A 25,871-nucleotide genomic window follows, 5' to 3' on the forward strand; every position below is an offset into this window, starting at 1 on the left:
TATGTTTTGGTTCACTTCCTAATATAAGTCCTATATAAAGTCTGATTATGTTCTCACCTGAAGCGAACCAGACTGTGGTTCACTTGAAAATGGACTCAGACTTGACTGTCTAGGAGGACAATGGCCCGATTGTTCGGTGTGATAATAACGTTCTGCAGGGGTTTCTCCCTCTAATTTTGAACAAACTGAAAAGCCTGAAAGTCCAGACCGACTGAGTTGGGGGCGGAAGGACACCAATTCATGACTGAACTATTTTGGCAACAATGACAATCAAATTGATCTTCAAAGGTGTCTTTTTTTCTTCAATATGATTTTGTACAATAACCATGTGGTTCACCAAATCACACCACTTTAAGAAAGAAGCTAATATGTTGGCACCACTTCAATGATTATCATGACATCTGTGTATCGGACACACAAGCTGATGAGATTTCAACATCCAGCCAAAGTGTCTGGGCCTGCAGAGACAATCTGTTACCTGTAGAGGAGCATTATTATTGGCATCGGCAGCCGCCATGTTGATGTAGAAGAGAACTGTATGTACACTCACACTGCTGTCACTTTATTTATGACACAGACTATTGTATACTGTCAGTCTGAGTGATTGCCATTCACTGACAAGGGCAAGTCAGGTCTCCATGACTTAAATGGAATGTTTGTTGGGAGTCGCCCCCGGCAAAGTGAATTATAAAATCCCAGTCATGCAGTCGCTTTAAAAAGTTAAAATGTATGTAAGTGTAATGTCCAAACAGGTGGGTTGCTACTAGGGCAGCTGAGCATACTCTTCCAAACACTGCACTCATACACTGTACAGCACGAACATGTATTTTATTCTCATCTAAATTTAGACTGTGTTCTCCTGATCCAAACTGGACCAACAGCAGAAGAAAATTGGGTAAGAGCGCATTCAGTCATTGCATCCCCCCCGTTTCAGAGGCTGCTAAAATTTCCTAATGACTGCAGCTCTTCTAAATTATTGAGAAAGCCTAAGCACCTCACCAGCCTCAGAAATGGCTATTAACCTTGGTGAAGCAATATTCAAATCCAGTTCGAGCTAACTTCGTCCTCCAGTATCCCTTGCGGGGAGGAAATGTAAATGTGTTCTTGCTCAGACAGATGGGGAAGCCGCCCGTTGTTTGAAGTTCCAGCAAAAGAAGACATTGCAAGCAGAGGGCTCTCCACCCCCCCTCTGTAAAATATTCAGAACGGAGTCTCATTGAGCCACCTCTCTTTCCAATGTTTCCCTTCAAATCACGCTGGGTTTAGAAATGTTGGCTTATTACTAAGCTGGAACGGCTCGCAAAAAAAATAGAAACTTAGTAAACATTTACAAATTTACCACTGAGCAGCAACGGTGAAAACAGTGTGAGGATTATCTTGCTGTGCAGACAAGAATTCAGCAGATTTGATTTATGAGCAAGGGGGGGGGGCAGCAACATTCAATCCCACCCCCACTTTAAGAACATCCCCGATCTGAATATTGTGATTTCTTTGGCATTGTTGTTGAAAAATCACCACAAATTGAATCCCCAGCTTAGCTGACTACTGACAAAGCTAAGTTGATGCTTTTGTGGAGATCTGTGGCTGTCAGTCAGTTTAGCCTCTGAGACTGTGCATCGGACCAGTGAGAATCCCTGATCATTCCTACTATCACCTGGACTGAGAGGGAGAGGAGGAAAGAGAAGTAGGAAAGGAGACATAAGTGGAGGCAAGAGTGTGTGCATGGATATGAAAAGCGGCATCAACAGTCAGCAATGGGAGATGACACTTTTTGCGAGAGTTTGCCGTGTTGTCACTACTGATTGGAATCTACTGACTTTATCAATACCAGACCAGATATTGCTCATTGATACAATACTTATAGATAATCTTTTTTGATTTTACTCTCGATTGTTTGTTGAGAATAAAGACATGAACTAAAAATATGTGAAGAAAAGTTCAACTTATTTTACTATTTAGACATACTGGGACACTAAATACCTTGTATGACTTCTCAAGTGACACACTGGCTATAGAAGTTTTCTATGACAAATTATGGAGGGATGGGTCAGTATTTTTAAAAGCTCATTTAATGTAAAAAAAAAATCAAAGGATTATGTGAGTACTTGCAAGCTTATTTTTATTTTAAAAAATGTATCCCTTAGCTTATGGTACTTGTCAGAGCTGGTACAATTTTTTAGAACAGTTTTTCAAGGAGCTCGTTGCTACTTCAATACTGATCCCATCACTTACTGATACCAATCAATACTGCAACATATCTGATTTTACTTCAAGAATCTCTGAGAAATTCAATATCAGGTCATGTTCCTACAAATCCAGAATGTTTCATGTACATGTAGGTGATGTAAACAGGGCACAATTGGAATGCCAAACAAGCATAAGGAATTAGACACAACTTTATCAAAGTTTCTGCTGCAACTGGAATCAGTGACCGGCCGGTCAGTGTCACATATTCCTGATTCCTAACTGGTCACTTGCGGGAACACCACTTCTCCTGGCATAGCAGTGAGTCTATTTTTGATGGACGACGTGTCCGCAGAGCAAATCGAGACGAAAAGGAAATCTTCACATGAATGGCATTATATATCTGGTCAATTTTCCAAATAAAACACAATTGGAAGGCTTCCGTTAACAAAAACAGACCTGAAAAGATATGAACACCTACTCCACGTGCAGGTGATAGAAACACATCAATCAAGAGCAAGCGAAACTAGCATGGTAACAAAGCTGGCGGGCAGCTGGAGATTGCAGTTGTGTGAAGGACCGACTTGAGCGGTGTTGCCACAGGAACCCAGAGCATGGGAAACCGTAAGAGTAATATTTTCCTATAATTATTAATTCAAAAGTTTCCATTGAGGAAAAGTTAATTTTTATGCTTTGACAGAAAATCAATATTGTCAAAAATTGGTATCAGCAAGTCCCACAAACAAAAAAAACCTTGTTTGTTATTTTATAATTTTGTTAACATGGTTTCCCTTGTGCTGATTGTTTACACCATTGATGACTTCTGTATTTAACCGTAGCTGATGTGTAGTTCAGTATCAGTTGGGACGAAAGTGAGTCCATGCGTGTCTGGTTTATGTCCTGTGGTGGTGGAGCAGGTGTAAAGGAAAACAAGGACAATGCAGGATGATGTTGGTTCTAAGAAGCTCAAGAAAAGAGTGAGTCATTTGACAACTCTCTTCTGCTGCCAGTTGCCTGCTAAAGTTGGCTAGGATAACCTCCTCAACAGTGGGAGGGGCTTAATGGCAAGCCAAAATTGCCAATGGGGTCATGTGGCATTGCTGAGATAACCACTAGTGAGTCTGTACTGAGCTTAGAGATATATCCACACTTGCCACCATCGTATCATTGTGCAAGCTTGTCCTAGATCCCTGGATTCAAAATCAAATCTTTGCCTTTTTCGGTAAATGTCACTCGGTATGATGTGATTATATTTCCCATTCAGAAGTCGGGAAAATCAGGTCCTGTGGCAGGCTTTCATCTGCCACTCTGTAGTCAAATGTAGACCTAGAGACATATACTGACAGACAGAGACATGCACCCTGGCAGCAGAGCTGATCCTCCCAAGGCAAACTGTGAATGGCAAGGGAAGAGAAAGTTTTCAGAACGGAAGAGGCCTGCCTTCCTGGTACCTGACAGCAGTCAAATCAGTCCACAACACGGCGCACACTCGCTTCAGCGTGGCTTGTTAAGGCTGTGTATTATGTGAATGTGATGGAACAATCGTCAGGAAGGAAAAAGCGAGTGCTTGACTTCATGTACCCAAACATTGCTTAATACCTTTTTAAGCACGCACTCAGGAACAAAACTTAATCCTTACAGCAGTAAGACTTCCGTCAGTGGCCTATTCCTTCATCATTGTTCTAAAGTAATTAACACACTCATGAAGTTTGGGTTAGGTTTAGGTACAAAAAAACTGGGCAGGTTTAGGGAAGGATTGAGATTAGTATTGATTGAAACTTTGTGGGTCATTTTTGTGTTAAGTTAACTGGAGAGAAGAGGTTGATATTGATCAGAAACAGAAAACAGCTCATCTTGTTTATAATGGGGTTTCTTGCCAGAATCATGGTCGAAATTAAAAAAAACAAAAATGCTGTGGTCTGTGGCAGAGAGAGGGAGGATTTTTGGAATGAATTGTAGATTACAAGCTGGACAAATTTACTTTCTATCAACAGTTGCCTGTTTGGCCTTGTCCACTGGCAGTGTTCTTTTTTTTTTTGGGTGCAGATGGGTCCTTTTATCTTGCCAGTTTATTGGGCTAACTCCTCCTCAATTCAACGTGTACATGAATAGGTCAGTTGCAGGGCAGTGACTTCATGGCACTTAAGGCCCTATTTTAAGCATTGCACAAGCTGGTGGTTGGTCAAACTCAAGTGCATTGCTAGTGTCAAGCTGGTGAAAATGATGTTGTCACACCAAGCACCGTCGCCCTTTAACTAGCAAATGAACTTGCGTGCCACCTGTGCTGGCAGGTACTCAATTGTGTTAATGAGGTGAGTTCTGGTACGACCATGGTGCAGTGCTATTTTGGGACACCAGAAAACATTTCTGTCATAGACCAAGAAGGAGCTGGTCTCTGGTCAGTGGTGTTATGTGTCAGGTGCTATTAATTATTAATATAATTATTTACTTGTAAAGTGTCATGCGATAACTTTTGTTGTGATTTGGCGCTATACAAATAAAACTGACTTGACTTGACTTGACTAAAAGGGCGCATCAATTAGACCAGGAGATGCGCGGCATTGCAGTGTGGTTCTATTGATCACCGACAACATGCTAACAGTGGCCGTCAGCTCCTCCCAGGCCTGCTACATGTCTGGCTTCAGTGGATTCCTGCTACTCTAGTGTATCAACTTAAGACGCACACTCGTACCCTCGCCTGGTGCAGGAGGTCTGTTTCTCCTGATTAGAAGTATTCACTTGTCCCGAGTCGAAATGGCCACTGGAAAAGCAACAGGCCAAGTCCTTGCGACTTGCAACCTGGGCTTTCAAGGGAAAGACATGCGGCTCTCTTATTGGTTTGACTGATGTCACGCCCAAAACACACCTATGAATTATTAGGTGGCTAATGACCGACTCTTTGTGATGTGCACAGTGGTGGTGCCGATGATGTCGGACATCTGTTCTCTCAGCACACGCTTGCAAAAGGAGCAAATTGGCCTTTTTGGTCCAGTTGTTCAGGTTTAAATTAAAATTCCATTTAAAAAAATTTTTTTTTACATGGTTTATTGATTTTTGTTTTGGTTTGTTTTTTATTTTTAAAATGGATACAATCTTATTTGATTGTAGAGCTGTGTGCATGCAGACTTTGAATCATTGTCATGGAGATGGACCTCCGTGCAAATAGAATGCCATTTCAAATTGTTTGCAAGAATTTGGACATATTCCTGCTCTTGTGTTGATTAACTGTTGGTGGCTAGTTGGAAAATTTTGACAAATGGCTCAAACACGTATCCAGTCATGTATTTTTTTTTATTCACTTAAGACGAACAAGGCTACTAACTTCCTCTCTCACATGGTTGAGACATTAAATACTGAATGTCCACATCCCCTTTCATGTTTTATTCAGTTTCTTTCTTTAAATCTATAATAGACAGACTGACAGCTTTAAAAGTCACAGAGTGGCCTTCCACTCATACACTCAGTGAATGGACATGCATGCTGGAGCATGTTTTCGTTTATGAAATCTCCTAAAAAATATCACTTGCTTCATCAGCCCTTGTGCTTTTGCTCTTGAGGCTAGTATTCATACATTTTCTGTGCAATGGGTTTTCACACAAACTTTCTGAGTACAAGGAGAAATCTGTAACACAACAAAGGAAAGACATGTTTCAGAACTTTCATCTTCTAGTTGAGGACAACAACATCGATTACAGGCCAGTATCTTAAAACTTCCAAACAGAAACAAAAAATCCTTGAAGAGTCTTGGGGGTTATCATTGATTGGTTTCCCTCTGGTCGAAGGTGTTGCCAGTCAATTCACCTGCCATGAAATTCATTGATTTTTCTACTGAATTAGCTGTCCTTACTTTCAATGATGAACTTAACAGTCACTGAAGAATATGAACAAAGGCAAATAACCTTTGGGTTAAAAGTAAACTGCTTTGATATCATTGCGATTAAAAAGATAGGTGTTGATCTGGCTTGGTACACTATTTTTTTTCCCCTTATTTTCATTCATGACAGTAATTTACATTACATTTTGATCAGCTAGAGATATATTTTCCCAAGCACACTAAAATAGATTTGTCAGGGAACGTTTGTCTTCAGATTTGTCACTTATTACATGCATCGGTACTGACAAGCACATCGAGTTTCTGCCTTCTTGGAAATGGTAAAAACTTTCTCCCTTTAGTTTCCTGACCAGTACTTTCAAATATTATGCTGAAAACCGTAACTGCTGTAACATTTTACTGGCTTTTATTTTCTAGCACTCTTAGCTTTAAAGTGTTCTTAATTGTTCCAAAGTAAAATGTCAATATATTGTATGTAGTGGAAGAAAAAACATTCAGGGTTAGAGTGGACATGTAGAAGGAGCAAATGCGAAATTGTACTTTATGGAAGTCTAAAATTCAATGCAATAAATCTTTGTCATTTCTGGATGGCATCTCTGGTGCAGGATAAAACAAAAACACACAAAAGAGAGACATACATGTGTACAACCATTACTAAAACACAATAATACAGCGTTGTTGGATATTAGTGTAAAATAATTAATATTAAAAAGTGCAACACACAGTAGGAACCAGACAATGCTAATGAGCTTTTTGCTACTGCAGGGGGGCAGCACCCCCCCCGAGCAGAAATGATGAATAATATTGATAACTATTTAACCATGTTCATTATCACCTTGAAACATTTTCACATTTTGAAACTGATTTTGTCAAAATGGCTACTTTCAGGGTTCAATTGTTGTACCGATTTCATAATACCACTTTCTATATTCATGGTAGGGTTGCAAAATGTATCACACATCATAATAGAACCTACTAAATTTAGGACTCAATTTCCAATCACTGTATGGCACAATGTTCTGGATGTAAAAGGCTTATTGTGCCAAAATTCTGTTTTGACTGAAACCTTGTTGTGCTTCAGAGATGGCCCTGCTTACAGATCATATTCTGGACACTTAAGAAAATGTCTTTGTATGATACAGGTTCGCAAAAAATCTCACACCATTATCAATGGAATATTGGAGTACTGAATAAAAAATAAGGACTCTCTATGAAAAAACAATCATATTGCAATCACAGTATGAATATAAATAAGATGTTTGTTTTGTTTTGTTTTTTTAATTCTGCAGCCCTAGTCAGCAGGAAGGAGCACTTGCTTTTATTTTATTAAAGCAGTATTGAAACTATTTCTGAAAGTAACAAACATGATTGTGTATATATGACATTATACATGGTATGATCAAAATGCTAGTCCGAGGGGAAACGGCGTATACAAAACTCTCTTATACTGTATTAAAGTGTCAAATATGCAGCATTTGTTTTTCCATGGGACAGAGGTGCATGAGAAACAGAATATTAGCAACGTACAGAATGGCAGTCACAAGTGAAACAGGTCAACTTTTGGATTCATGGAGGTGAAAACACAGTTTTCAGTGGTGTAACAGCAGCTTTTGGGGAGTGTCTTTGAGAGACAGAGCGAGCGTGTGTTTGATGGGGTCATTAATGTAGCTCAAGCAAGTAGAGCTTTCTGTTTCAGTCTGAAATAAAGCTTTGGGGATCTCAAGTGACACGCTGACCTATATACAGTATGTATACTTCTGATAAGTAAATGCTGAAACTCCTCAAAACTGAGCTGTACCAGTGTTTCACCTGCAAAATACCTAGAGTGAAGTGGTTAACCAGTTAGCCAACAAGCTAGAGGCATCTCTCTCTCTCTCTCTCTCTCTCTCTCTCTCTCTCTCTCTCTCTCTCTCTCTCTCTCTCTCTCTCTCTCTCTCTCTCTCTCTCTCTCTCTCTCTCTCTGTTTCTGTTTGTAACACACATCATGCACACCAAGCTATTCTTAAACAAGGTTTTTTTGCTCTTACAACACAGGTGATGGGGACTTTTGTCACATGTCTGGACCCTAGATCTATTATCTCTGAACTTTTTTCTCCTCCACATCCTCTTTGTGTCCTCATATCAGTGGAAATGTTTGTTGTGCTTGTCGCCTAGAAGGCCGTCAGCTTTCTTCTGCCAAAGAAATAATAGGACGAGTCAGACCAAACCATCCACACTAAAAGGAAAAATAAATAAATAAAAAAATAAATAAAAATAAATAAATATATATATAATTTATTTATCAGTTCTGGTTGCTGTAAATGCAACATGGGGGCCCTGCAGCCCTGCCCCCTCCCTATGTGTGGATAGAACAGTATAATAAAACACTACTGAGTTTCTGGTGTTTCGTGACAACATAGAGGGGAGTTTTCTATTATTTCTGTTGATACTCATCCTAAATTTCATACTCTGAAACTTTAAGCTGGTGATTAACAGTATAATGATACATTTTATTGATAGGTGTCTTTAAGAACATTCGTGGTCATGGCACAGAAAACATAAAAAAAACAATATAAAACACATCAAAATAAAGTGTGAACAATGAACAACCACAATGAAATGCAAACAATGAAAAGAGCAGCGTAAAATCAGCAGTGCAAGTTTGGAGCCTGTGGAGTTGCTGCAGGACAGTTGTTATATAATAAACAGAGAGGGTTCTAGTCATGATGCTAGCAACAGAGATTTGGACCAGTTGGAGTTTATGGATGGACTTGTCAGGTCAACTAAAGAGAAGGGAGTTGCGGTAATCTGGGGGGGAGGGGGAGGGGGGGGGGTGAGAGACGTTACGTTTGATGGAAGTAAGCTGAGTGACATTATTGATATGGAATTGGAATGATGGTATGCTATCAAGGATGACACCAAGACTGTAAACCTCTGGGGAGGTGAAACTGGGGAGTTGTCAATGAGTATACAAAAGTTGTTGATTTTTGTGAGGCTGGATGTGATGCCAATATGAACATCTGGTTTGATACTGTTAAGTTAGAGAAAGTTACTGGCGAACAAGGATCTGATTTCCTGTAGGCAGAGAGGGAGATTGGTGTGAGGGTCGAAGTGGGATTGGGTCGACTGGTAGAGCTGGATGTCAACCATGTACCGCTGACACTGGATGTCATGTTTATAGAATATGTAGCCAAGAGGGAGGAGGTAGCTGATAAACAGGAGGGGCCAAGGACAGAACCTTGGAGAACGCCAGTAGAGGGGGATGGTTTGGAATTGAATGACTTTAGTTGGATAAACTGAGTCCTGCCAGACAGATATGAAATAAACCAGTCCGAGGTTATGTCTGAGAAACTGGTAGAAGTAAGTCTGTCAATGAGAATGGTGTGGGAGATTGTGTCAAAGGCCGCACTGGAGTCGAGAAGGATGAGGATGGTAAGCGGTCCAGAGTGAACAGCCATATGGAGGTCATCTGGAATTTAACAAGAGCTATTTTAGTGCTATTCAGTGGGCGAAAAACCAGACTGGAACGGTTCATTTAAATTATAGTCAGAGAAGAGAGCATGAACCTGAGATGCAACTTTTTTTCCTAAATTTTAGATTGGATGGGGAAAATAGAGATGGGATAAAGTTTACTGAAGTTCTTGGGGGTCTGCATCAGGTTCCTTAAGCACAGGGGTAATTGCAGCTGATTTGAGAGATAATGGAACAACACCAGAGATAAGAGAGGAATGAACAATAGTAGTTATTAGAGGGGTGAGAGAATGAGTGGAAGCTTTTACCAGAGTAGTCAGAAGAGGATTAAGCTTGCAAATAGCTGGCTTAGATTTGCAGATGAGGTCAGATATTTCAGCAGCAGACAGAAGTTTGAAGCTTGACAGTGGGGGGGGGGGGGGGGGGCAGTTTAATTTAGCAACATAATGCAGTGTAATTCTGTTATGTTAGTTTAATTGTAAGAGGGTTAGGAAATACACACAGTGAAGACTCATTTACACGCTGAAGCATAATTTACCTTTCAGTCCTTGTTTTCCCTTTACTTAATGGTCTTTCTCTACCTAATTACTCCCTGAAGATCTTTCCCGTGGAAACATTTGCATACATGTGTGTTTACCCCCCCACGCACACACGCATGAGCGTGTGCACACACACATACATGCGCATAGTAGTGTGTGCTGGTACTTAGGGTATTGAAGTAGCACAGCCTTTGTCTCTCCATCACATTAAAAAGCCAATTTCTTTTTAATAGCAACAACAGCTGGAGCTGACAGGGCCTGTGTCTGCTGATGGAGCAAACGGCTCCAGAGCTGTCCTGCAGCTTAGGCCTGACTGCCTGCCTCATTACAGGAGAAGGAGAAAGAGAGAGCACACAAGGAGGAGGGAAGGAGAAGAGAGAGAAAGAGGTTGTAGTCTGTGTAATTCTAGGCAGCTTTTTAGGCATGTTGTGTTGTCGTATAATGTTAAACACCTCTTGGCTGACAGAGGATGTGAAGTAAAGAGAATGTTGCCATTAAGCAAGATGTAGCCCTTGAGAGGGTACCTTTTTATACACCTTGTTAACTATCTTTCACTTGAAGTCACAGTTACTCAATCTGCACCCCCACCCCACCCCACCCCATTCCAGTGCACCTGGTTGAGTCCCAAAAGATGGCTGAATCTACAAGAGTACCAGAGCAAAAAGCTGATGCAAGAGAATGGTGTGGCCGTCCAACGCTTCTATGTGGCTGACACGGCTTCTGAGGCATTGGAGGCTGCAAAGAGACTCAGTGAGTGGACGCACACGCACACACACGCACGCACACATGAAACAAAGTGGCTGTGAGGCATCCTCATCCTGACGCACACCTAATGATTCCACATATTAAATTTATTTTGGTTGTATAAAGTATGCTGTTCTCTTTCTAGTATTTGATACATACAACATGTAACCTTGTGATACTAGATACTGTGAAAAAAAACTGCTTTGGTGTCGTATGAAAAAAACCCAAAACAACTGCAAATGTTTTGGTGATACTGTGGTTTGGGTTTGCTGCTATCATGCGTGTCGGCACTGAACTACACAAATCTTCAGTCTGGCCAAAGCTGGATCCCCGTTGGTTTTGGTGATGGGTGTTCATGTACTGTGGTAGACAGATCGACTTAAAGTACCTTCCTTGGGAGTCTTTTGGTTTTGAAATTTTGTTTGGCAAGTGTGGTGGGATGCTTACCAGAAGCAGAACACGTCTAGTTAGAAACTGCATCTGCAATATTATACAGCAGATTCCATTTCTGTTGTTCTATTGTGGTACATTTTCCGAATTACAGCAATTTCTGTTTAGCAGCACTGCTGGACAACATGAATCCTTAACAGTCTTATTTGTGGTGCACAGCTCTTTGGCCCTGCTGCGGAACGTGCAAACAGTTGTGTCTAATCAGGGATGAAGTTTTATCAAGTTTAATCGTGTCTTTATGTCTGTTTACTAATGTGTGGGAGCCTTTTTTTTCAGCTTAATAGCTATGCCTACTTAGTTTTCATCATAGCGCTCAACCGCATTAATTTGTTTCACAACCTCTCATGTTCACTTTTTCAGGCTTTGCATGTGGGTTTTTTTTCATACTTTTGTTGTCCTTATTTGTTTTTCAGTAATTTTAATCCTTGATTACAGTTTAGATCGTACTCTGACACAAAGCCATGCAAGTGTGAAGTGACAGGACAATTTAATTTCATTGGTAACACAAAAACATAGTATTTGCATGACCAAAGACAATTTAACATATATTTGAATGCACCCACACATAGCTTTCCCTGCCATCTCTGACCTTCCCTGTTGTAGCTGTTCCCACACACCAAACTGCCCAACAAATATACTGTATTTTCCCACCTTCAGGTTTATATTTTTATTCCATGTACTCTCCAACTATAGCAGCAGCTTTCTGATGTGCATCTAGGTTGGTTGTCAGTAAGTGAGGTACCACTCTTACCACTGCCTTTCGGCTCCAGCGCCTTGGGGATGCTTTCACAGGCCCTAGTTATGATCCAGACAAAGATAAACTGAACGGGAGCCAAAGGATATATATTTTCATGACAGTACCTATATTGCTTGGTCGGACTGGAAATGGAGAAATGGAAAACCAAAATGAATGAATTAAAGGTAACAGGCAGGTTAAAGCAGCTACCATGAAATTTCTGCTGACTCGGGTTGCCACTCTGGCCAAAAACAGCAGTGTTTACCCCCCTGTGAAGACCCTGACCCTGAGCCTGCTGCTCATGTCTGGCTCCAGTTGGCTGGAATACCTGCATTTTTGTCAACCCATTTCTTTTGGACTTGAAGGAAAGAAGTCAGCAGCAAGTCATCGGTATTAGCAGATATGGGTAATGTGTCTGTGTGAGTCCGATCGGCTGATATTGATATCAATCTAGTTTTGTCCATCCACTGTTTTTAATGATGAGGAAACAATTTGGCAAATATGATTCAGCAGCTTTTTCCAAATGTTTTAGAAATAAAGAACAACTAAACATTTTCAGAGTCACAATGTTTGTGCGTCTTTCAGTGTGTGCAAAATGTAGAAATCATGTCGAAGTTGTTTTTTTTTTTTTTTTTATTAAATACGGATAATATCAGCTCTTGGTAAATATCATCTATCAGCTACAATTGGTTATCAATCAGATGTCAGCATCTCTATTTAGATCTGATATAGAACTAAAAGCTTGCTTTTAGAAACGGTGTGCAGAAGTTGACCGATGGTCTTGTTTACATTTATAAATCATACAGAGGCCTTTATATCAATGTGACACGTCAGTTAAAGTCCAAAGAGCTGCTTGAAATTCAGACCAGACTGGAGGGTTAATGTGTACATGCCAAGTCATTTGCAAGGTTTTTTCCCTGTGAACAATTAAGAGAATATGGGTCCATCACCATGCACCAGATGTGGATTATTCACATTGGGATATTAAAGAAAAATGTTGCATGTTTGGGTTCTTGGCAGTTTCTATAGTAAAGTACAAAATATATATAGAATTTTTTTTTAGATGTGGCTGTTCCATTATACATAATCTATTGTGTCTTTATCGTTTTTTTCAACTAGTATCTCAAAGTCAGTCGCAAGGAACTCACACTTGATTTTGTGCTTCATTGCTCTACAGAAATAAACGGGACTTGTTAAGTAGTGCGGCATCAGGTCTTAATTAGCAGCAGTGAATTCAAATGAACTCAGCTGTTGCTGTAACAGCTCGCATCATGAGTGGAAGTAAATTCCCAGTCAAATAGAAAGTATGCACCAACACAGTTTGCAGCTTTGACAGTAACTTGTGGTCTGCTTAGTAAATCAAGCCCTCTGTTACCAGAGTGTGCTTCAGGTGGCCCCGAGCTGCAGTTTCCTATCTGCGTTCATGCATTAAGTTTTGGTGTGTGTGTGTGTGTGTGTGTGTGTGTGTGTGTGTGTGTCTCACACTTTTGGAACATGAGACCATATCTTGGTTACTATTAAAGTATGCAAGTGAGCGTCTTCCCAGTGCTTCATTTATTCAGCTACACACTGTCTTTTCATACTGTTACATGATTGACTTCACTTCACTCCTGGGCCACATTTGAATATGTGATCGGGAGTAAGAGAAAAAGGGGGTCAGTCACCTTCTCTTTGCTAAGATTAGTTGAGCTGAAATGCAAATGAAGAGTGTGAAGGTTTCACCCACAGGTGTGTGTGTGTGTGTGTGTGTGTGTGTGTGTGTGGCGCACTGATATGCAGCAATTCATACACAGAGGAATGAGCCTATCAAGCAAAGAACCAGAGATACAGATGAATGGCATTTGTAGGCTAAGCTTGCCCATACAAGCGCACGCACATGCATTTCTACTCTTGAGTTGACAGTACAGTTGCTACTTCACAATATAAAAACCCTCTTCATCTGCTGAGGAGTAGCCTGACTTTTCACAAGTGGACACAAAACGGTTCTATTCTAATTGAAGTGAAGTACTTTAAAGTTGAGCTGAAATGAAAAATACCCTCTAAACTTATGTACTTAAGATTCCTGGTAACATTGTACACTTATTCATCAATTTGTACATTTTTTTGTTTGCGTAAGCATGCACCACTCAGTTTCAATGGACGCTGATGTTGCAAACTTTGATTAGTCCACTAGCAAAAAAACATGGTAAGTTGATGTGTTTTTGTCATTTTCACCCTCCTTCATTCTCTCTGCTCTCCCCCTGACATATGCTGCTATCCAATCGGAGTTGAGGCCTCTCCCAATGTTGTGTTCCAGTATGCTCTGGGTTTACCTACTTTTCAGGATTCCAGTCAAATTTCTCAAAACGATATTTCCCTGTTTCATCTGAAAACATTTCACGATTCAGCAGTTAAACACTCTCAAAATGCTTTTTCATGGACTTAAAAAAATCTCCTATCTGTCAAAACAAACTGTATGAAAAAAGAAATGAAATCCACACCTCCTCGCAGGGGTACATTAACATTTGCAGCAGATGGGTGACTCATGACCAGTTAATGGCTCATGGAAAGTGTGTTTTGATTTTTGTGGCCCCATACTGGGCGAGACATGCAGGGATGTGTCAGAAAGTCCAAAGTTTTTATACTGTGTGCTCCCCTGAGACACTGAGAAAATGACAGTCTGTCTGTCCAAATCTAATGACCCACGTCCTTTAGCTGCATGTGTGTGTGAGAGTAGTTTTGAAAGACAAACTTTCTCATGGAGTATTTCATTTAAAAAAAAAAAAAAAAAGTTAGTGAGTTCTTGTAAATGTTTAAGTACATTATTATCACAAAACGAAGTTTAGGTATTGAGGTAAAGATACGTTATAATCCGATACAGCCATCATAGTACTCACTGATGCTGCCAAAATGGTGCACAGCATTAAGTGGGTATAAGTACAGCAATCGCATCAATATTTAATGTGCGTAATATAATGCTATGGCATGTTGAATTTTGCAGCTCTTCTACTGCCAAATGTTATGTACAGATAGTAGAACAGACAGATCAGTGTTTGTGGCTGTAATCTAATATTATGCGCATGAAAATGTGCAATTAAGGATCTGTCATTATTCATAACAATTGTGGGTTTTTTTATCACTGTTGGTACATAGAAATATTGTTTTTCATGAGTGTCCATGTTATTTGGATACAAAGGAAAGTTCACGGATTCACCAGAAGTCTGTCTGAAACTCAATTCTAAGAGCCGAAATTGAGTCATGAGAGTAGAATGCGTTGTGAAGCATACAGAGAACTGAATGTAGGATAAAATACAATTTCAAAGCAAATGAATTCAGTTTTATCATGTTAAATTGAGGTCCAATTTTATCGCAGTGTTGTTCTGATTAATTTCAATTCCAAATGATGCTATTCAGATCCAGTTTCTTAATGCAATGATTCATGCTGCTCAGTTCCATTTCAAATATAAATCATTCAAACTCAGTTTCCAGTGGCAGATTTTTTTAGCCCATAGAACAAAATGTCCTTTATCTTGATTGTAGTACAAGTAAATACACAAATCTATGTGACCAAACCATCTTAATTACGGATTGTTTTATGATGCCAGCCTGATTAATAATAATTTTTGACAATTAAAAGTTACACAAAATTTGAAGAACATCTGCGTGTCATCAGAATAAAAAAATATGGTTTGAAACTCAGAAATGATTGTCTCCTATGTTCTCATGTTTAGCTTCTAAAAACTGTTTTTTGGAGCCTTCTACTGGAAAATCAGTCAGGAGTCTTCACGGAAATAGGAACCTTTGGATGTGACTAAAGGGAAGACATCTGAGTCAGCACAAATGATGTACATGCAGACCATCAGATTGAAGGAAATTGTGTACTGATAAATGTGTAGTTAGGCAATAGAATCAGCTTGCTCTCCACTGTGAAGGGACCTCTCCCTCAACTTTTGCATGAAAGTCATCTGCTGTGTGAAAGCTAGTGCTAAGCAGATCATCTGGTGGCTATCCTACTGTATCCAGGATGTGCAGCATCTGTAGGAACAACATTACACGAGTATTAAGTGGTCCCACTCATTTTTGCTAGGTTTGAAGTGTAATACTGTACAGTATTTATCATTTCATCCTCCTTGCTTTCATGGAACAGTGCACTACCCTTAAAAAAAATAAATAAATAAAAACAAGAATTGATGTTTGTATTGATGCTGTTTTGAAAAAAACTGGTAATAACTGCTCTACAAAGCCAACACTGTGCCTGGAGGATGTTTCTGCAAGAGAAAGATGTCTCCAGTGTTCTGCATACTGGATTTGGGAAAAGATTTATACAAAATCAATAAAACACAGTTAAGAATTTTTTTTAAATTTAATTTTCTCCTGGTTATTTCTCCGAAGGAAAACGTTAAATACAAACCATGCAGCTGTGAATTGGGGACAACTCTCCACTTTGGAACCTCAGTTTTCAATGAAATGATTCAAAGCTGGCTTTGTAGCAAGGTGTGCCAATTGATTTTCGGCTACTCTTAAATTGTATTACAGTATACCTTATCTCATGTTTAAGCACTTAAGAGAGGGACATAAGAGCTGATGGGGAATTAATGGTTGATTTGATGGTTGGCAATAACTGCAGCTAGCATGGTAGCATGTCACTATGCTAGGTGGGATGGCCATATGCCTGCAACTAGGCTGATGAACCCTGGTGGACCGCCTGCATGAATAGCCTTATTTATATAGTACACAAGTGGTGCCAGTAGAAGACCTGTTTGTGAGAGAGGCCAATTTTCATCCGTCCTGCCACAAGTCATTCAGTCTCAAGTATGCCAATCATCCACGAAATACAGCCCGAGCTACTTACTGTGTCACTGATACAGTAATTCTAGAGCTGCTGAAGATCTGATGGCATTTATTGCTGTGCTTGAATTAAAGATCTTTCATGAATCAATGATTAATTCCTTAACATACTTTGCAGCATTGTAGGCAAAAACATTGAAAAGATTATTTTGAAAATGGCTGATGGTCAGCACTGTCGCCTCACAGCAAGAAGGTTCCAGGTTCCAGTCCCGACTCCAGCACGGGATCTTTCTGTGTGGAGTCTCCATGTTCTCCCTGTTCCTGTGTGGGTTCTCTCTGGTACTCCAGCTTCCTCCCACAGTCCAAAGACATCAAGAGGGGATGAGGCTGATTGATACTCTAAATTGACCGTAGGTGTGTGTGATGGCCGCATTCGCAGCCACACAGCTCTGAGGGTTTCATCTGTGCCTGCACTCACACGTTGGTTTCTTTGCATTAGCAGTTTATTATTATTCCCCTTTAAGTTAATCTCAAAACACATTTCAAACAATAAATGATCACATACTGGGTTTTGGTTTCAAATAGCATACTTTTATTTTTAGTTGACAGTACATTAGTTTCTATTTTGTAGCGCACACATTTAGTTAACTTTTGTACAGTCACTTACTTAAAATGTTGCGTGAGGTGCTGGTCCAGGAGAACATCGGCCCAGGCTCAGGCAAAGGACATGCGTTAGGGAAGTGAAGCTGTTTTAAACAAGAAGTGGACAATTGGGACGTACCAAACCTTGCAACCTCATCGGGAGGTACTGTTTGTTTTCAGTTTAGTTATATTGTTTGTTTCTTTGCTGAATACTTGGTTTTGATATTCTTGGTTTGGTTAATATAGGTCGAGTTCATCTTTGTCAAAGGGGGTTATTTGGTTTGTTAATTATTGCTTAGTTTGTAGTAGAGTTGTCCTGTCATTCCCTTTTGTCTCTGTGTGGCCTGATCAGCCAGTGTATATATGTTCCCCATTGTGTTCATTTTGTCAGGTCTGTTGGTAGGGTTAAGTTTCTTTTTGTTATGTTCCTTTGACCTCTTTTATGGGCACAGAACCCCTGTTATCTATTTTGTAATTTCTTTTTCATTTTTTGGGGTAAAATAAAACCTTTTTGTCCCTCAAAACCACCTGAATCTCCTTGTTTACCAGCTTGGTCCTTCACAGTGTGGCTGTGAGTGTGAATGGTTGTCTGTCTACATGTGTTGGCCCTGAGATGGACTGGTGACCTGTCCAGGGTGAACCCCACCCGTCACCTGAAGGATGCTGGGATGGGCTCCAGCCCATCCGTGACGGGATGGATGGAGGGATGGAGGGATGGACGGATGGATGGATGGAGATATGTACTGTTTGCTGGATTCCCCCTTTTCATTGCCTAAATCTGTTTCACATTATGACCGTCAGTGCAAGTTTTTGTAAGCCTGAATGAATTCCATTTTTGCAGGTTTTCCCACAAAGACATGGTGGCTCTCTAGCATACCTGAGATATGAGCAAAGCTCCAGTAATAGATATAGTTTTCATATTTACTCTCAAAATAGATACGCATTGCCATGCACATGGAAGTCATGGTAGTCTCATACCCAAAGATATTTATATAAATTCCCTTACCTATACACAGCGCAACAGAATGTGATTATGCGGTCCACTTTGTGTTGCACCTGCATGACAGATGCATCTGTTGAGCAAATCTTGATGGATTTTCAGTCTGAATTCTAAATCAAAACCACATTTTCTCTCCCCCTTGCTGCTGCGTGAGCCCTTTATGTCTGCCATGCCTCCTGCCTCCCCCAGCAATCACTCATTGACAAAGTGGCAATGGGAGAAAACAAGCTTTGGATTCTTATCTGCACCTCATGTTGAGACTCTGGGATGAATGCAAACAACACACCATTCTGTATGTGTACACCTTATATTCGATGCCTTGGGAATATGTTGTCCTGCGTTACTGTCGTAATCTTCCCCACCAACCATCGACAGCTTGAGTTGTGATAGTTCCCGTATCTTTCCGTCATTGTTTTTTCTGTCATATTTTTTAACTTTTACTTTTACTGTCTCTGTCTTCAGTGTTTGATCTTAATTTCTCACAGCCGCTCTGCCATGGCTGGTCTTTTCCACTTCTTTGTGCTTAGACCAGCCTCACTGCCTGAATGACAATTAACAGAGGTAAGAATAATTTTAATTTATTTCACCCAGCTATGAATATTCAGCAGTTTTTATGCATGGCTGTTAAATCTCATGTGTGCTTATTAGAGGCATAGTTAGTTTGATATGTTGGCTTACTGAATAATATTGAGCTACTTGACATTAGCCAAGTCTTTGATGTTGTACGTGTGTAGGTGTGTGTTTCTGGGTGTGCGTATTAGGTTGTGTTTTTGTAGTGGTGTGAGACAGATGGAAAGAACAAGATCTATAAGATCATTCCATCTGACAAACGCATCAGTTTCAGTCTGCCACGTACTTCTGTCTCAAGTGAGAGTACTCCAAAAGGTTGGCTGAGGTAAATCGTTGTGTAGTGGTGTGGGGAGTCGCGAAGGAAAATGTATGGAAGACAACATATCACGCTGTCGTGGCAGGTGCGCTTGGAAAGAAGGTAGACTTTTGTCTCCAGTCTCCAAAAAAAGGAAATAAACCATAAAATGAAGAAAAACCTCTGGGGAAACTTTGTACACACCTCAAAACAGTTCAGTGCTGCTCTTAAGGGGAAAAAAATCCATATAATATGAGAAACTTTGCAGTTGAAATTGACATATCTGGGGGGGGGGGGGGGGGGGGGTCATCATGACCATAAAAACTACAGTGAACAAAGAAATGAATTGTTCCTATTTCTTTTTAATGGTCATTGAATTTAAGTTTGCTGTTAAGTAGGAATGCTGCTTGCTAAAGTAAATTATTTGGTGGGGGACTCCAAAAATGTAGCTCAGTGGATGCTGATGAGTGCATGCTCATACATGCATAAAAGAGCTTCTTGAACAGTGTACTTCCTATCATGGCCCCTTGGCAAGGGGTCGAACCCCGGAGGGAGAAAGTGGATATGTCAGGCAGTTGATTTGAAATCTCAACAAAAACTGAGTGAGAATGCCTGCTTTTATGAAGAAAATGGGTCCCAGGGAGGGACTCGGGGCTACCCAACTTAACCTGCAGTTCTTGTATCCAAAACATTTTGTTGGCCCTGGCCATTTTGTTTGCTTAATGGAAATCTTTAAAAGCACTTACAGTCAAGTCAATGAGCCTTCACGATGAGTATGAAAAAGCAGCGTCAGTCTGCTCTTTGGTAGCTCAGGCCGCGTCTGTACATCTGGCCTGTGGTCCGCAGAGACAGACAGATTTCATTGTAACACTGACTTCCTACACAACACTGCGTCATTGCAAAGTGCTTTGATGTTGATGCCAGTCTTCATATAGCTCAACTGATACCTCAAACTCAAACATTAAAATTACAAAAGACATCACATTAGATGATGCCAGCAATATTAAAAAAAAGTCTTTTATTCAATGTATGGCAGCTTCAGTGTTGATTGTGTGAAAAGTTCTGATGCGGTCCAGTCTTGGATTCAGAGTGTCCTATGGTGTCAGTACACATTTGATCAAAACTGAAATAAATTGCATTAGCTATTGACATAAAAATGAATTACATGCTTTGTCATCCAGTCTGAAGTCTGGGCTGTCTAGCGTACCATGTCTATTAGAAGGAAAGGGTGAGGAGATTACACCAAGCTCGTCGACAGCATAATGACCGAAGAGTGGAGTCACGCACCAGCAATCCAGTGATGGATGAGATAATTTGATCTCTCTTTATGGAAGTCTGTGGTATGGGTTTCCCAGTGTCCACTGATGTGCGGCGTAAACTCCCTGACCCACTGGCACCGTGTTTCCCCACAGAGCACCAAGGGCATGTTGGAAGGACCCGGTGATGGAGACGAACATTAGTGATGGCAGGTGTCTGTGCTTCAGTGTATTGCAGTTCTTTAGCTGTACGGTACAGTATGTTCCATAGTTGTATGGAGATAAGTCACGAAGCAGAAATGGTCAAATTGAGTATGTGCATGGAATGAAAAGGTTCTTTAAATGAATTAATTTACTGAGTCTGTTAAAACACAAGGGGATGTATGATATTTGAGTGTAAATTGTATGCATAGATAGAATCTTATGGTGATTGTGACTGGGAAAAAAAAAAGCCCTTTGACTTTTGGACTGCCTGCATGATACTTCAAATGTCACTCAGTGTGAGATTTTCTCAAACGTTTGATTCTCAGTGGTAGGGATACATCTGAATGCTTCATTAGTGGTGGCGGGATTAAAAGAATCAGAAGGTATTGCATAACACACCAGCTTACTCCTGGTGGGCCTTCACGATTCTGCTGGTGATAGCAATGGTTCCACTTCGCTGGCAGGATGCTGAGAAGCGTTTACACCTCTGACTGGGCCTGGTGCTGGTGTATGGGAATATCTGGAGGCTACCATATGCTTCTCCGCCACCCCCTACATACTGCTGAGCCTGCGCCATCTGTCTCTTCCCTATCATGGGCATCAACACAAGCCGTGCAGAGGGCTTCCTTTATGCATGTGTGACATTTGCTTTCTCAGCCCCCCCCCCCCCACACACTCACACACACACACTCACACCACCACCACCACCACTACCAATGTGCTTCAACAGTCCACAGTTCTCAGATCATACTGAAACAGGCCATTACTATATGGAAGGAAGATGGAGAACACTAGAGTTGCCTTACATCCATAAATATTTCAAGGTAGACTTAAATTTTAACAGAGCTTCTTAAACCACCGGGCCTTGGACTGGTACTTGGCTTCAAGTTATTTTCGATGTGGGCCTCCAACCTAATCGGATTCAAGGGCAAATGCAATTGCAATACAGCCATTGTATTACATTGTGTTGTATTTGTTTTCTTGGAAATGCAACCTTTTTTTTATTGCAAATTATATTAATTTAGAGGTTAAAAATGTCACTAATATTTAAGTAGGAGGGGGGGGACACGGAAAAAACAAAATCCTTGAACAAAAAGAGTGGAAATAAGTGTCTGTGACACGTTCCACACCTGAGGCAGGTGTGCTCACACTTCCAATCCATTCCCATTCTTTATGTTAAGCTACAGTAACTAGCAGTCAGCTGGGCTGTGTGGGTTTCAACTCCCTACTGCGCATGGAGGAGAGAAAGGAATCCATCGTCCTGGCTGGCTCTGGCGATGGCAAGAAAGATTTTTTTCCTAAAAAATTGGTGTTAAACCTTTTTGAGAGTGTTGATATGCATCTGTTGGACATTTGTGTCAATCATGCATCAAGTCTTTCTTTGTGTCATTGTGCCCCAACACTTGCTCAGTGATGGAAGCATTATCTGGATAATACTGGCCCCAAATTGCATGTTTTGTTAAGGCTTCTTCATGTGACATTGAGCAGTGAGCTTGGAGGAAAGCGTGCAATTTTTCTTTTGCTCTCTCTCTCTCTCTCACTTGCTGCTTTTTCTCTGTAGTTCAGTTCCAATTTAGTCTAACTGGATTTGGATAACAGTGATGTATAAGGATCCTCTGTTATCAAATTCTGTTATGCTCAGCTCTCTGTGTGTGATACCAATCCTGTCTTCCTTACGAAGAAACGTTTTGAACTAGCATTGTAGGAGTGTGTTTAATGAAACATAGAACGTCAGAGAGGCACGATAAACCTCATGGACCCTCGTGGACTGCTTTCTTTTCACCAAGGGACAGACAAATATATCACTGTCAAACATGGTTAAAACACAGATCATGGCCAGACCTCTCCTCACTGCATATACCCTCCCCTCTCCCTTCACATTGTCCCCACTGGTGCCGCCGAGTGCACTTCAACACTTCAAGCACCTTTTTAAGACTTCTTTCATCTTCCCCTCTTCAGAAAATGAGGCAGCGTCTCTGGTGGAAAGCGCTGACAGTAGCAGTTAGTGCTGAGTAGAAGTGGCTCAACATCGGCTCTTTCACTTCTGTCTTTGTCTGAAGTGGTGCGGGATAAGACAACCCTCGCAAAGCTTTGCTTGTTTGTGTGTGAAAAAGTACACCAGCTGCATGTGTAGCGTCCTCCTCGTGTTGGTCTTCTGGATAGAGGCCACAGAACGCCGTCGACAGAGGTAACATCCTGCAGTGAGTTGTTGAACCTCAAATAATACATAGCCTTAGTTTTATGGAATATTGCAGCAACGAAGGTGGTTGCCCTCAGCTCGCTTGTGATTATGGCAGTGACAAGAAAGAGGGTTTCCATCCATCCATCGTCGTCTTCCGCTTATTCCTTACTAGTAAGGGTCGCGGGGGGGGCTGGAGCCTATCCCAACATCAACAGGCGAGAGGCGGGGTTCACCCTGGACAGGTCGCCAGTCCAACGCAGGGCCAACATACAGAGACGAACAACCAGTCACACCTACGGTCAATTTAGAGTATCAATCAGCCTCGTCCTCTCTTGATGTCTTTGGACTGTGGGAGGAAGCCAGAGTACCCGGAGGGAACCCACACAGGCACAGGGAGAACATGCAAACTCCAGAAAGATCCCGCGCCCGAGCCGGGACTCGAACCCGGAACCTTCTTGCTGTGAGGCCACGGTGCTAACCACTGCACCACCGTGCAGCGAGAGGTCATTCCAAGGTTAAAATAACCTTGGGACATTCAGAATTTAATCAAATAAACTAGCTGTTTTTTTGTTTTGTTTTTTCAATCTACAACAGTACTAGCTGTGGTGTCCGAGTTGTATTTAGAGACTAGATGAAACACGCACAACCTGATGAGCAGAAGGAGAAGGAAGTCACACAATACCACTTGCAATTATTGGACACAATAGAACACCTCAAACAAAACATACCAGCTTTGTACTCTACTAAAGCTGTAATGTATGGTTTACTGAGTAAACCTCGTGTACTAACCTGGATTTAGTGTCTACATTACATCCTCTCGGTAATCATCTACTAAACTACGAGTGGCTGGACAATTTTAACCAGTTAAAACTGCCTTCAATCTTATCCCAATATTTGTGATTATTATTTTGGAGATGTATTGATAACTGGATTATTAAGAAAAATAATTAAATAAAAAAACAACAACAGTATAATTGCATTTTTACACTTTGGAATACAATTGTACTGAAAGATGACAACATTTTTTTTTTTGCCTGAAAATTATCAATGTGTGACAAGAGGGGTAAGATCAATTTTATGCGCTGTGTTGAAGTGGCATATTAGCCTGTTGGTGAGACTCATACCTACTTCATGAAGCACTTCTTATAAGAGATACACACCAGAAATTCAACATCTCTGTAAAGAAACTGGCTGAATTGGAAGCGGTGTATTTAAGCCCTGTGGCCGATGGGCTCGAGGTGACTCCCTGGTGGGTGGAAGCATCAGGGATTATTCCATTTTCTTGAAGACATCAACATCCCGCCTGCAGGACCCTATTATTAACCACAGAGCATCCTGCTAACAGTTAGGTTGTCTCCCTTTCTCAGTTACTCTCCCCAGGCATGCACGCTCTGCCTCTCCCCACTGCTATCCTTTAAGGTGTAAAAGTAGTAAAGGAGGAAAATATAATGTGCCAGATTTATAGTCTGAAGTGCACCTCCTTGTGCCACGGTGCCTTTTTTTTTAATGCAGCAGGTAAGACTGGTGTGGTCCCCTCAGTAAGATCACCTTTCCACACACTCATTACACACTTCCGCTCCGAACATCGTTTGGTGTGATACTCACTGTAACAAATTTAAATGTTCAACAGTCACTTGCTCCAACTTCAAAACCGTTTTCTCCATCACACCTGCCCTTGTACCCAAAGACCCTTAGCACAATGGAATAGAGGTCTTGCTGCCAACTAGTGTTTCAGAGGTGTTATTGCAGTTGTTGATTAGTCATGCACTTGATTTGTATTGCAGCAGGTTGTTCTGTGGGCAGAGTACGCATTTCAAAGATGAATATCTCTTGATCAGTTAAATGTGAATTTGGGAGGCCAAAATCGTGATCATGATTGAAATCTGACTGCAGCAACAATTTATTTCTTTGCTGGTGCACTCACGAAATGGTTTGGTGTCTTGTGATAACGGGCTTCTCGCCACACACACTTGGCATTTGTTCACGCCCATTTGTACTGAGATGCGCTCCTAATTGCATTTGTCAAACTAACTTTGCTCAGGTCTGTTTGATCACTTGGTTCTCAGTTCTCTCTTTGTCTTTGTGTTAACGGAACACCGCAGAACAACTTTTTGCAAAAGAAAAAATTAAATATTTATTTAATATTCATTTGTTTGATTCTCGTTGCTACTCTTTGTTAATTTGTGTTAAAAATTTGTTTATTGTGGCTGAAGCTTACTGAGTCTGTGTACACTCAGAAAAGAAATTTACTGAATGATGTTCGAGGTGTCATGCTGCTGATTTGTATGTGTCATCCATGGTATTGACTGTAAGTGCTACATGAAGGCAAAGGCACTAGCTTGAGAATCCTGAAGATGTGTCACCTTTTTAGAATCTCTTCTTCAGTCCCGGGACCCCTGGGAGAAGGGACGTCTCCACCAAACTTTAAACAGGCCCTTTGTAAAGCTTATGTGCTGAGGTTTATTTACATAGCTATGGAGTGTTATTTTCAAGTCTAAACAACATTCTTCCTCCTTTAACTTTTTACCCACACCTGACTCTTTCCTTTGTCTGTTTTAGTCTCTCTCTTTTTAAAGCTTCATCTTCATTCCCATCAGTTTTCTTACCCACAGTATAGTTCCTCCTCCTTCAGTCTGCTGTTGCTCCTTCTCTCCATTGCCCCTCTATTTGTACCTCAACTCAAGCAAACACAGTAATTTAGCAGCATCTCAGTGTCCTTGCTGGCCACTTTGATCATATTGGGGAGGAAGTTAATGAGGGCAGAAAGGTAACTGGTGTTGAGGTCCCTGCTGACAGACAGAACAGCTCACGTCAATTCGGACGGATCGCCTGTGGGACCTTGGTATGATTCTAAAACTTTTCAATGCCAGAACAGGTAAAAATTTTTCTTCAACTGTACTTTTTCAGCTCCTTGGCATTTTTCTTCTTCTCAGTTTTATCACAGGCTTTTGAATGTTGTCTTTTGACCAAATATAAATATATCTAGAGCCAGAAACCAACTGTTAACCTTCAGATTGAAT

The 25,871-nt window shown here is 40.9% G+C and overlaps 1 protein-coding gene across 1 annotated transcript in view; it reads left to right on the forward strand.

Moving 5' to 3' along the window:
- Nucleotides 1-25,871, forward strand: part of suclg2 (succinate-CoA ligase GDP-forming subunit beta) — a 113,151-nt gene that overhangs the window by 15,005 nt on the left and 72,275 nt on the right. Inside the window, exon 2 of the mRNA XM_086200638.1 lies at nucleotides 10,614-10,755. Within this exon, the coding sequence (XP_086056764.1) occupies nucleotides 10,614-10,755 (142 nt within the window). The remainder of the gene's footprint in view (nucleotides 1-10,613; nucleotides 10,756-25,871) is intronic.

The sequence above is a fragment of the Aulostomus chinensis genome, chromosome 3, assembly GCF_037954235.1.
Source record: "Aulostomus chinensis isolate RoL2024-O1b breed Wild chromosome 3, RoL_Achi_v1.0, whole genome shotgun sequence".
NCBI lineage: Eukaryota > Metazoa > Chordata > Actinopteri > Syngnathiformes > Aulostomidae > Aulostomus > Aulostomus chinensis.